Here is a 14687-nt window from a genome sequence, read left to right on the forward strand (position 1 = left end):
CACAAATCTAGCTGAAACCATAGTGGAGCAATTGTTATAATAATATAAAGCCTCCCTTTAGGCCAATTTGCTGCTCCTGACAGTCCTGACAGTGACTCATCAGACACCATGTTGTCAGTCGCTGAAACATAATTTGTTCTCGTATGAAACCTTTCCATAATTTCCCTTTCATCTAGCCTCCCATCTGCTGACAGGTAATGTTTGGAAGAGCTTGCATCTGCCAATCTACTGTATAGGGGGAGAATATAGAATTAGTCTCTGTATTGGGAAATGGGTGAGCTCAAAGTGCTGATATGAATTTAAAAAAAAAGAATGAATAGACCACCGATTTTAATATATTTGTATATATTGCATTGTGTGGTTGTCACTCACAACTGGACTGACACACCAGTGTGCCCACGGCACCACAGCTAGTATACACACAGCTAGTATACACACTATACATTCACTTCTATAGGATGCCTCTAAATAAAAAGGTATTTTATAATTACAAGTTAACACATGCACATTCATGTCTGGACTTGGACTTTTACTGCACTATTACACAGTATCAAAATAAAACATTAAATCTTCTTTTTTTAATACATGTTTTTCCACGCCATGAACAGCCGTGGAGTTTTGTCTTTGACGCTCTTGGCTGGCGCATAACTGCTACTTTTGAATGCTTGATGTATCGTATTCAGTAGGCATGTAACGATATATCTTATAAATAACTATATTAATCCTGACGATATGAATCGATTCGAATCGATTCATTGAAAGAAAAAAATAATTAGGGGGGGCTAGTGTTATGTGAAATGTGAGCTTTAATCATATTCCATCATATTTAAGTGCTTTTGGAGATAAATGATAGTCACTTTCAGTAGTAGAGCACTGTAGAGGGGAGCTGTGTGTGTCTGTGACTGTGCCCAGGTGATGATGGTCGTTGATCGGAAGGCAATTATGTTTCTGCACTGTCAAAAGCAATGCTACTTATTTTGCAATGTAGTAAATAAAAAATCTCAGGGGGGAAGAAAACGGACATTTTTCTTTAAAATATATATATTTTTTAATATAGTGAAAAATCATATCGTGATACGAATCGTATCGTGAGTTGAGTGAATTGTTACATGCCTAGTATTCAGTCAATAATGGAACAACGGCTCAAGAGACTGACAACAATATGCCAGGGCAGAGGGCACGGTAGCACCAGTGACCAGTTACAGTTAACACAGCCCTGATCTCTGTTTACCCTTTTTTACAGGATGTGATTTACTGATTTCACAGCCGTGTTCCAGAGTGACAGCGGGGGTTGTCACTTGTCACTGTGGTCCATCTGTACCACAATGCAGGCTGTTATTTGTTCCATTAACACAGCCACTAGAAGTAAATGTCACCCAATAATTAAGGCTACTGTGTCTGCTATTGTTCTGTCTATGGGAGTTTTCGTTTTTCCCCACTCTCACTTCCACCCGACTCCACGAGCAGAAGCCTAGCATTATGACTTCAAGGTTAAACGTTTCTCTGCGGTTCGTTTAACTTCCTCTCTCCTAGACAATGGACGCTGAAACTGCCATCAGTGGCGAGTGCTCATTCCAAAAGTCACAGTCGCTGGGTAACTTCCTCACGGTTTAACCATTTAACCATTCATTTATGTATTATGTATTATTATAATTTGCTTTTCTTGCCTTTATTGATAGTTTCACGTGAAGAGGGACCAGATCTAGTATGACAACCATGAGGGTCCCTGGAGTGGACGGTGGACCCCACTTGGACAAACTGTACAACAAATCTCTTTGCCAAGAATAGCTGATCTATAAGCTCAGTTGTGACGTGTTGTTGCATCACAACAGCAATACGAATCTGTTCAACTGTGTTCACGTCACACAGCCTGCTGACACACTGACTCTGTCAGACCATGAAGCTTTCTTTCCAGCTAATCAGTGGGCCAATAATCATAACATTACATTAACAATGCCATGTCATTACACACCATGTGCTATGGCAGGGCAGGCTGAGTGTAGACTCAGAGTAGGGTTTCACAGTTCACTTCACTCAAGCACTGCACCAACTGGCACACCTTCAATCCCTATGCAGTAGTGATGGGTATTGCCTGCAACCTCACGATAGATATGTATCACGATACAGAGGCCACGATACAATATATATTATTGATATATCGCATCGTGATACAGACCACAATTTCTGACAAATACATTGTCAGAAATTGTAACGTTTCCAAATCAATTTGAAAAATAACTTACAACTAAAAGCAAGGGAGAAATAAATGCCGTATCGATATGGTACGATATGATACGATTATTTCTCGGCAAGGAATGCGATACGATTATTGACATATGGATTAATTGAACCCACCACTAATGAAATTAGCCTGGTGTTGGGAGAGACCAACACTACAGCTGCCATACATTGGACCCCGTCCACGAGTTCCCATTTCCAGTGTCCCAGAATCCCATGAGGCCTTGCATGAATCACTTCCTGTTGTTAGTCACTCAATTAATTTGAGTGATCTGTGTCAGTCAATAATAACGTAAGAACACAACCTGACAGAAAACAGAAAGTATTATTAAGGGCAGTCCATACTGTCTCCGACCACCGGACTTTTCGTCGGAAAGCTCCGGTACAACTACAACATGACGTCACTCGCAACTTCTGAAACGCATTCCTCCGAATTTTTGTTCTGAAAGCTGCACTCCCAGATGTTGTGACTCTCCGAACTCTACTTCGGAGAAAAAATTTAAGTCTGATCTTTCCGACGAAAAGTTTGGTGGTCGGAGACAGTATGGACTGCCCTTAAGTCATATTAAGTCTGCCTACTTCCCTACAAGATCTCCCACCACACAGCTGATTCAAACAAATGATCAATGGCTCATCTCTCCATATATGGTTGTCAGTCCAACAACTGTGCTTCTCAACTGTGCCGTATTAAGAAGCTCTGTAGTTTCAGGCCTGAAAACGTACATTTTCCATATTGGGCCTGGGCCGTGGCTCAGCGGTCCAGGCACCTTGGCTGGTAATACAGTCTGGCAGTGTGCCGCGGGTTCAACTCCCGATCCCGACAGCCTTTACTGCATGTCACTCCCCCATCTCTCTCTCCCCATTTCCTGTCAGCCTACTGTCTGTCCCTCCATAAAAAAAATAAAAAATAAAAGGCGAAAGCCACAATAAAAAATAAAATAAAAATATAAATCCATATTGGTCATAACATTAGTATGGACATTCCCAGTATTAGGGCTGGGAATGTCCATATATGGAGATCCCTGATGTCATCAATATTAAGCCCATATATGGGACCGTCAATATATGGCCATATCATATCGTGACAGTCTCATGATAACCAGTGTGGTTGCCGCGATGCGAGTCACACTTGCAAATGAACCAAGTTCGTACAATACATGGATCTCCATTTGTGGAGCTGACTATCATCACCTGGATCTCCATATATGAAGATCACGACACTGACCTCATCAAACCATACAACCCTACATGGTTTGACATACATCATCTGAATATATGGAGCCGGCCAGCAACTCTACATCTGACCTCACGACACCAGATTAATAGTTATAACTTCTCAACATTTCAGCGTGACCTCAGGGCGTCTTACTGGTTGGTCAGCAAACATCAGGGCTGGACTGGGACAAAAAAATCGTCCCAGTCATTTTCGCGTCATCAAGATGTGATTCACCATGTTAATGATTTTTTTCAGACCTCCAGTTCTAGGAAACAGAATGGGGAGAGGTTTTTTATTATTTCCACAGAACAGCTCTAAGGTATATTAATGACATAGTAAAATGTTGAAAATGAATGGAATGCCCCTTTAACTGTGTGGAGTGAGATCTTCTAGGACTAGGCTAGGCGCCTACTTAGCCTAATATGACCCTTTTTAGATTGTTGTCTGGTTGCCTCAAATTAATTGAAAGGACTGACAACAGGAAGTGGTTTCCATAATTGACACCGCAGTAAGCTCCTTGGGAAACTGGACAAACTAACAAACAGGTACAGGACCAGGTCCAACACCAGCAGTGCATGTTGGGAGATTTCAGACAGGATCTGACAAGTGAAGTTAAATTGTGTTCTCTTTCACTAAACTCAACCCTTATTCTTTGTCTGCCTGTCTCTCTCTCTCTCTCCTCCTCTCCTGTGATCATCTCAGATTCTCTTATGTGTCCCAACTTGTCTTAACTTTATTTTTACAATGAATGAAAAGGAACATTGCAGATTTGAGATATGCAGCTTTGACCCAGCTGCTGTAACCCCACCTAAACAAAGTTATCTGCACGTCCTGCTCAACTGAACTGCATGATGAAATAAATCTCTAAATACTCAATATAGGTACTGTACTGTACTGTAATGTGCTGTTCAAATATTAGTATTAGTAATCTCAAATAAAAGAAACCTGATTATTGTAATCTGAATACATTTGGTAATTATAATTGTAATTTCCAATTACTGAATATACAGAGTAGACCTGTCCTATATATTATTTTTATGTGATTCTGTGCTGTTTTATAATGGAAATATTGTGAATTTAGGAATCTAAATCATTATACACATCTTAAAACCAAATGTTATTCTAATCAATTCTATCATGGCAAAGTAATCAAAACAATTCTAGGAATGAAACTACCGGTATACTAATGAACAGGGCATCAATCAATTATCTAGTGATTAAACTGCTAATAACATTACGATTTCAGTGACTCACACAAGTCACTAACATCTTGTACAATAATGAGAAGATATACTGTGTCAATGTCATAGTTAGTTGTCAATTTTTGTTAGGTTACTCTGATTTATTTTAAACATTTACCAATTAAACGGGTGCGATACCTTTTTGTCACAATACTTTGAATATTTCCTATATCTTCATTTCAATGGCCAGAAGATGTTTCCTCATTAGTTTTGAATCAAGGCTGATCTCAAACTCTTGCGATGGGTGTGTGATTTTCTTGCACAATCGAAGGAAGCAAAAGCTCCTTTATCTATGACATGCCACAGCACGTTGTGCTTTAATGTTCCAAAAAGAGAACTGGCCAAAAAACATGTACCCAAACAATGTAAAGTAACATTTTATAATAATTAATTTAAATTACAACCAATTGATATAGTATAATAAACGCAGAACTGTTTAACTGGATGATTAAAGTGGTGCCTAGCTGGCACAGAGTAAGCTCTGGCAGAGATATTGATGATGAAGATCAGAGTTTAGTCTACAAGTAAGCAGTGCATTATCTCCATTACCCTCCTACTGCATTCAATCTTCTCAAAGGTCAACCATAACTCAGCCTAGGATCTTACTCACGTGTCACAGTGAACTACAAATTGCCAAGAAAAGAAAATAAGCTGAACAGACAGAAGAATCTCTTGCTTAAAAAAATTAACTAAGGTAGGGAGGGGGGATAATCATCAAGTTCAAAATTTAAACGCACCCATTTGGGAGTTGATTAACACTATAAATACAAGACTTTTGACACCAAAAGTAACTCTGTATCTTGAAAATAACCCCCCACCCCTTGAAAATCAAAAATATAACCCAAAAAGGGCCATTCCGCCTGGTATTCATAAGTTATTCTTGCTGTTTTTCTATATGCTGTTGAATAAATATTTTCAAACACATTTGGGAATTAATAAACACTATACATAGAAGAACTGTAACACCTCAAAGTAACTCTGTATCTTGAAAATAACCCCCAATTCCTCATTAAAATGAAAAATAACACAAAAAACTAGTTTTCTGGCTATTCTGCCAGTTATGCATTCACTAATCTTACTGTCTGCTAATACTATTAAAGACTTTAAAGTCAGAATACTTTGTTGAAGATTAGATTTAAATTTCAAAGACAAAACAGGTCATTTTTATTCAGTCACATTGACAAATAACTTTAACTTTTCAGTCTCTTAATAGCAGCTCTTATGTAATTCTGTCACTCCTGTCCAGATGCCAGCCTTTCAAGACTTTCTTGGAATTTCTCATATTCCAGTGTGGTTCGGTCACTCCTCTTGCCCAGGTACGACATGAGGGCATCTCCAAACTCCTCTTCCCACTGGGCAGAGTAATCTGGATTCGGAAGATAGGATCGACTTTAGGCAGAAGCGTGGTACTTGCTCTGGCAAACTGAACCTCCAACTTCATCCTCTGCATTGTTGTTCAGAGTTGTATCCACAAGTAACTTCTCAACTTCCCCACTGTCAGTGAAGGGGCCACCTCTAGACTCCAGTGTCCAGCATGTCTAGTCTCTTCCTCTCCTTTCTTTGAGCCATCTCTTGTATCTGGTCTGCCCCACTCTCACATTTTGTCTTCATGAGTTTACTCCAGTTGAGTTCGACCTCCCTTTTTGCTTGGGCTGCTGCCTTGAAACCTCTGAAGGATGTAATCTGTCCAGCCCTAAGCTCCTGGCTCTTCTGCAAAATGATTGACCTGCTGACTGTGTTTAATGTGTGTAGCTTCTTCAGTCTGTAGTCCACCTTGCCACATTGTCTCTCCATTCTAATGTTGTGCACAGGGGTTTCATCTATCTTGGTTGCCTGTTCGCTGACAGGATAGTCCATTGGGAAGGTCTTCTCATCAATGCCATAGTCCCTCCTCTGTCTGGCCAGGACAGTCTGCAGGTGGGGCTGCATGAGATTGGTTATCTTCTTCACTTCCTCCAAGTGTCCGGCAGCCATGTCTGACACTGAGTTCAGGACCTCCTCTGTGTAGGTCTTCTTTACGCCACTGAAAAGCTCGTCAGACACTCCAGGATACTCGGGTGTTGTGAACATTGTCACTGATTGGCTGGCCCAATCCTGTATGCAGTCCCTTGTAGAACTCCCTGAGCAGAGTATTGGTAGCATCTTTCTCTATGGTTCTGGCATAGAAGGGTTACACCAAGTGCACACCCAGGCAGGCAAACACCACAAGGTAGGGAAGCTCCATCACTTCTCTGACGAGGCAGGCCAGGCGGTTGTTTATATGAGGGTTCTGGCTCAGGAACTCTGTCAGATGGCCAAAGTGGTAGGTTAGGACTGCTGCTGCCCTGGAGAGACACCCAAACCTGCTGTCTTTGTAGGCAAACAGCACACTGGATACCTGCCTTTGCTCAAGGAAGAGGAGGAATTCCTTATAGCGGTTCCAGGGTTTGTGGGCATACTCAGGAGCCACCAGCTTGAGGCACATGTCCAGTGCCTGTCCAGCTACACTGGCATTCTTGCTGTCTACATCCAGATCCACCATGAAACTCTGTAGCACTTGCTCCATCTTCATATCAGCCTCCAACAACCGCATTGCCTTATTCATGGCACTGCTGAAGCCCAGTGTAGTGTGGGTGCCACAAAATATCTGCCCTCCTGGTGTTTCCAAGTTGTAAATCTCTGCCAGCAGCTTTGAAAACCCTTTGTTGTGCTCTGTACTGTCAGTCATGTGTGTATCTACTAGTTTATACACATCCACACTGACTCCTCTGACCGATGCCAGTATTTCGAACCCCATATCCACTTGCATTGCTATGTCCTCAGTGGTCTCTCAATGATTTCTCCTGTTTGCTTGCAGTCAACCAGGAGCCAAGATGCATTATGTAAATGTACCTTAATACAATAGAACTTTGGAATATCTGACAGGTGAACCAAAGTCCTCTCTAAGATTTAATTACATTTTTTAATGAAAGAAAATGTGAAAAAGTGGTAAATTAACATGTCCGATTTAGTTTTTTGGGTGGGGTGGGGGGTTTATTTCATGCTAGGTACCAACTCCCAATACAAAATATCTCTCAAATGACCCAATGCACCATCCCTGAAATGGGCATAATCATTTTCCAATATTTTTATTTTTAGGCCATTTATCCCCCCTCCCTACTAAGGCCTACATAATGTGAATAGTTCAAGGACAAAATGGTTAACATTAGTGGCTTAAAACATCATAATCCATGTATTAACAGAACACTATTTTTACCCAAAACGTCCAATCCTATGTAAGACCGTCTTAACATCTTTCTGTGTTAAGCATTGTTATAGAATTGTAGGCAAAAGCCTGGGTGTGTTTTCTATACAACTCAAACAAAGAGTGTGTCTCAGGCAAATCTGTCACTGCTGACTGGTAAACAGGTGTAGAGTCTTGGTTATTATGCACAAATCCTGACTCCTTGTTCAGTTCTATTGATTTTCGACAGCAACCACAACCAGTCTCTTTGTGACTAACCTGAGACCATTTGAGAGCCTGTTTGTAAATGTGTTAAATGTCAAACCACTTATGCCAGCTCATAGGAAGTCTCACTGGACTACACTGGTAAAATTATATATATTATAGCCCCAAAGCGCTTCACATTCACCCTTTCATATTTCACACCCCCACGAGACAGAGGAAACCATGCAACCTGCTCACTGGGAGCAGTCAGGAGCGTCTTGCTCAAGGACACTTCAACCACAGCAGTGAGGAGGATCTGAGCATCAAACAAGGAAGCTTTAGTAGATTCCAAGATGGCCTCTCTAACTCCTGATCCAATATTTCTGCAAATATTGCAAAGCAGCAAAGTACATATATGCCAAAATGCATACAGTATACACGTATGCCATATCAATCCCAGACAATATCTAGTCTCATGGGATGACAATATCGAATTATATTAATAATAATAATAACATTATTATAAAACATTGGCTTATGGTGGGCGAGTGGTCATCAAAACACAGATTGTGGCAACTGGCAAGTGAATAAAACGTTCGGGTAAGTGGAGTTTGCTTTCAGGTTGTTGACGGGGAAGTTCGTTTGAATGGGGAAGAAACAGTCTTCAACTCTTCATTAAATACTTTTGGTTATTCATGAAAGAACAAATAATGCTACTGTTTTGCAACTAGCAGTTGTGCTCATTTAGACTTTCAAAGTGACTGTCGCCACTCTGCAGATATCGTTTGGAATGGGCATGTGGGCCCGACGGGCATGTTGCCTCTGAGACCATTAGTGTCAACCCTTGCTAACGTGACCTCAGGATGTGATTGGCCAAGCTTTGCCTGACATATTCATCTGATCAGCACTACTAGAATTAGAATATAAGTATCAACATATTCTCCAGTTCAATCTGAAAGTATAAGGTGGGGTGCCGGGTCTGAGACATCTTTTACTACAGTTTGGCAGTAAATGCAAGCCATTTGCTAATCTTTCTTTCCCTGGCAGTTGGCATGCTACAATGTCACACTTCTCCATGAGACAGGTCAGTAGGATGTGGGTGACCTCAGAAAAATGGTTGACAATGACAGCCGTCAAATCCAAAGGCTGACACACACACACACACACACACACACACACACACACACACACACACAGGAGATGCTCTGGTATGTAAGTGTGATTGTGAGACTCGTGGGTCTCGTGTTAGCATAAATAGAACAGGAAAAACCAAGTATGTCTGCACCCTTTTAGAGCCAAGTTCATATCAGTGTTATATTGACACAATGCTATTGCATACGCCACATTCCAAAAATATGAGGAAATGCTTCAAAGAAAACCATCTTTTGTTGTTGCAATTTGGTATGTGATGGATTAGATTACTGTATAAGCTTCTGTTTGAACAATCTTAGTGCTGATTTATTTTCCTTTGTTCGCCTATAGAATAACATCAGCCCCACACTACATCCAATAAATTTGTTATATACTCTGTTCTGTAATTGTGATGTGCTTTTATGTAAATATGAGCTACCACCAAGTAAAATGACTTGCTTATTTGGCCAATGAAAGTGATACTCAGGCTTAAGTCAGCTTCAGACAGAGTATCTAAATCTAAATAGTTAAATCCTCATCACAATAAACATTGGCTAAAAGGTAGTGGTGGTGTTTCATTTAATATAAGGCAGGGTGTATCCTATTTCAGTGTGACTACTGACTAGTGCACCCCCACTGACACTGACAGCAAAGACGTACAAGGAATCAGGATAGTTGTGCGGGCACACACAACTATCTCAACTATCTCACAACAGACTCTCGTATCGATTCTGACCGTTTCAATATATGTCAGAATTGATAAATACATCTACGAGAGTTTAAATCTTAGGCTAACCAACACCAAGGTCCCAGTACAGTACGAAGTGACCACGTGTACACACAAGTCTACAGACTGGCACCACGCAAAGTCTGACAGTCACAGAGTTACTGTCAGTACCTACCTACAGAGTACAGACACAACTTCTTCTTCAGGCACAATTTCACACAATCCCACACCCACAGGATACACAAAGGAAAGGTTATAGATGTGCGTTTGTCTATAATGATATTCGTCAGCAGAACAGGTCCATCAGCTTCAGCCCTGAGTTAACCTGTTTAGAACAGCTGGGCTGCACGCTGAGCAAAAGATTAAAAAATAAAAAGGAGGTTAAACATCTTTTATAGTTCCAGTAACTTTTCCCTGTCCTGGGGCATCTGAGGAAACAGATTGCAAGCCCAATAAATAATGTATTAATCATAGGCAAGCAATCTGTTAGGACAAAAATGCCACTGACAAAGAGCATGACAGATGTCTTTTTACAATAGTTGTCAATACAATAGTTCCTTTAAAAAAAATGTGTTGTTCACCTTTCAAAGATGAATTAGACACACCCACGACAGGGGGAACACCGTTTGCAATATTGCCATAATAGTAGCAGCTAGGCATACACCTGTGACCTTATGCACTCCTGTGCGCAATTTAGTTCAGTAGTGTTACATTTGAAGACATTTTGGTAGCATCTATCTAGCCAGCAGTGTAGGCTACAGCAACTGCAGCCTGTCAGTCAGTGAAATGCCTTGGGCTATATCCTATATGTTGCTAGCCCTCCAAGCAGAACCCAATGGTACTGAAGTTTCTGACATTTTTGACGACTCAGACCATGGGGTCCTGTTCCAGCTGTACACTGCCACACGGACATACATAAAACATAAACACTGTGAATAACGCCTGTCTGCGCTCTTTTACAGCTTTTTTTCCTCTGAGGGCTTCTGAATCTGTGAACTTTAAGTACCTATACATGCCGCTGCGAATATCTCCTGTGGCGCGGAAGCCGTTAAGTATTTTTTATTTGTTTTACCGATTTGGTCGCTTTGATTCTTCTCTTCCTTCCTTGTTTATTGACACCTCATTGTACCGCCTATCTGGCTAGCTAGTGGCACTATTGCTATGACAGAGCAGATCAGAGGCAGGGACGTAGCCGCACAAGCCAACCGCACACCGGGAGGCGGTACAATAAACGGTAAACAAACAAGAAGAAATAAAGCGACCAAATCGGTCGAAAATACTTAACGGCTTCCGCGCCACAGGAGATATTCGCAGCGGTATGTATAGGTACATATAGTTCACAGATTCAGAAGCCCTCAAAGGAAAACAGGCCGTCAAACGGCGCAGATATGATGTTACGGAGCATATTTATGTCCGCGTTCCAAAATTCCCATACGAAAATATAGTTATGAATAGGGACCCTACACAAAGCGACATCCACATTTCAGAAAAGCTTTATGGAGGGTTCCGAGAGGGGCTAATGTTGCATGACTGCATGCATGCACAGTCAGACACGTGTGGTTTCTGGTTAGTTGGGATAATATAATGTAATCCTGTAAGACAAGGCCTGCATGGCATGCCCTTTGAAATCAAAATGCAAGATATCAGGACATAATGGGACGAATGGGTTACAGGTTTACGCTAAGTAGCTAACAACTTATTAGAATATAGAAAACTAGTAAGATAATTGTTGCTGTGTACTAAAACAGAGCATTTCTCATACAGGAAGTGCCACAGTGACGCATCGCAGGTACACTCCAAGACAAGATCCTCCAAGTCTTTCTAAAACGCATTCTGCGTAAAATACTATTACATTTAATATTACTGCCAAAAGTTAAACACGGCTAAATGGCAGTGTTGTGGTCATCACTACTCCAATAGACTAAACTACTTCCTTGATAGATTTTTAGTCATCATAATATGTTCGCTTACAGCTGCGGTGGACTGATGTAACGAAGCCTGCTTGGTCGCTTTCACAATTATAACTTTTATACACGACACACTTTACCTTACATTGCATGGTCTCGTGAGTTTTTAATACATGCACACATACACACACACGATGCGCGCAACAACAGGTGTCTGTCAGGCGGAGTTCCTTCCGCGCCTCTAGCCATACTCTCTCTACTCACCTTGGTGTAATATAACATCCACAGCTCGTACAGCCGCTCCTTTGATGCCATTCCTCCTCCGCCCTTGTGGTTGTTGTTCATTGATCCTGTTTCTCGTGTTTTCAGAAAACCATTAAACTTTCAGACTTCGTTCATATTATGCATTGTTTCTTTCCCAGCAGATACGCGGCAGCCAGGGCGCAACAACATGTCCATGCGAGCCACAGTCTGCTCCGAAAACTGTGTAAACGCAACACAACACAATCCCAAAGTGCATCGTCCATAAATAAGCTCCCAACTAAAGTTACAGTAATAATCGTCGGGTCAGAAGAGCAAACATGTTAGTGGAGGAGATCATCAGGCCCGTCGAGAAAACACAGGCAAGCGTGCAGAAAGAGCCATGTCCGCGTTCAGCTCTTTGCTTACCGACTGTATTCTAGACTAGAGAGTTCCCACGGAAGCGACAGATGCTGCTATCCGCTCAGTGTGTACAGTACAGCAGGCAGTTACTAGCTGTTCAACTACTCATAATAATATGACATGTTCTCTCCCTCTCTCCCTGCACAACAATTATGTCTCCCCTTCGCTTTCTGCGCCGAGCGCTGCCCTCTTCTCTTCCTGTGGGAGCAACACAAGAGACACGCACCACTGACTGTTGACATGACAGAGTGAGCAACACGTTGACTGTAGGTAGGTTACATGGACACACACACACACACACACACACACACACACACACACACACACACACACACACACACACACACACACACAGGTAGGGCTGATATACTCTTAAAGACACACACACACACACACACACACACACACACACACACACACACACACACACACACACACACACACACACACACACAATTGAATAATGTGTGAACAACACACTGGCTATATATGATTGCATTAGAATCTGCTAATACCTGTATAATATTATTGAAAAGGAGGGACGAGGGGTACATTGGGAGAAGAATGCTGAAGATGGAACTGCCAGGTAAGAGGAGAAGAGGACCGAAGACCAACATAGGTGCAGTGACAGGAGTCTTAAAAGAAGCTGCAGAAACAGAAGATGGAAACAGATGATCAACTGTGGCGACCCTGAAGATGACTAGATAATAATTGTTATAAGAACACATGATTCTCATTATGCTTTATAAGCACATTATGTATAATGTGGTTTTCAACCAGTGTTCTGGGGACCACCAGTGGTCCTTGAGGGGATCCCAGGTAGTCCACAGCTAAAGGATGAAGTTGGTAACCAAATGGACCCTTATAGATCTTTAACTCTTGAGAGCGTAATATGAAACCCATTTGGTTTCATTTTAAGGGTTAGATTATTGTTAAACATCTTCTGCCTTATTACAAGTCTAAAGTAAACAGATTAGATTAGATAATGTAGAATAATTGTTATTTCTGATCCATACATAGCCTGTTATAAGTATTATAATAGTTACTGAATCTTCATTATAATAGGTCCTCACTAATAATCATGAAGAAATGGCACGATTTTTTCTACTCTCATAGGATGGCTGTGTGCAGTTTAGAAACCGTCTTCCAGTGACATCATCATTCGGCAGATTTTTTGTTAAACAAGATATTTTGACAAAAATATTTAGATTTTCATTATCTTGAGAACGATGGCTTCCATTTTTGCATTGCAACTTTTCAGGACTAGAAAGCCTGCAGTTTTTATTAGCTTGTATTCCCCATCGATGATGTCACTGGAAGACGGTTTCTCACAGTCCTCCTATGAGACACAGACCGAGTAGAAAGAAATTGCACCATTTTTTCACGATTATTAGTGAGGACCTACCTATTATATGAAGATAGGTTGAAAAGTGGTGAAGTGGTCCTTTAAGTAAGACAATAAGTAGGCCTTATAAAGTGTGACGTTTGTAAAGTGTATTAACAATTAAGTGTAGAAATGTCAGGTGAGCATTATACGTTTATATGACCACAAATTATAATGTACCAGCATGTAATTATTCCACAGTGAAGAGTTCTAAAGGTTCTACACACTGATGAGTGATATGATGAGTCACTTGTATTGGTAGCAAGTTAGTGTAAACTTCCAACAATGTCCTCTTTATGTGACTCATTGTGGTTCTGTCCACAAAACTATGCCATGCCAAATGCTGTACAATAGGCCTACATCATGGTGAAAGGTAATCGAGTACAATTTTTAGGTATTTTTTTCCAATACTGTACTTAGGCCTACTGTACTCTCTCAAAGGTAAATATTTGACATTTTACTAATTTATTGCTATAGTTATTTTGAAGAATTAGATTATTATTATTATAAAATGTTCATTAACTGATAAATGATTATATCATAGGCCAGGGCCTATTCGATAGGTTAATAGAATACCCAACAGACTATAGTAGCAAAAATGAAGTGGTGAACATTAGCCTACTATTTACAATTCAATGATATTATTGAGAAATGTGCCTTTCTATAATGATTTTATATGCTTTTATGCTTAGGTATAAGCATAAATAAAATCTTCATAAATAAAAATATTTATAACCAGAGAGGCTACTTTTTCACCACTTTTCTATCTTTTAA

General features: G+C 40.7%; 1 protein-coding gene across 2 annotated transcripts in view; it reads right to left on the minus strand.

The window, feature by feature from the left end:
• The window catches only part of nbeal2 (neurobeachin-like 2), a 117542-nt gene extending 104810 nt beyond the window's left edge, over window positions 1-12732 (minus strand). For both annotated transcript variants that reach the window (XM_083761138.1, XM_083761137.1), the window contains exon 1: window positions 12131-12732. In XM_083761138.1, the coding sequence (XP_083617264.1) occupies window positions 12131-12211 (81 nt within the window). In that variant the 5' untranslated portion in view covers window positions 12212-12732. The remainder of the gene's footprint in view (window positions 1-12130) is intronic.
• Window positions 12733-14687: the final 1955 nt, after the last annotated feature.

The sequence above is a fragment of the Protomyctophum parallelum genome, assembly GCF_964188405.1.
Source record: "Protomyctophum parallelum genome assembly, chromosome: 3".
Classification (NCBI taxonomy): domain Eukaryota; kingdom Metazoa; phylum Chordata; class Actinopteri; order Myctophiformes; family Myctophidae; genus Protomyctophum; species Protomyctophum parallelum.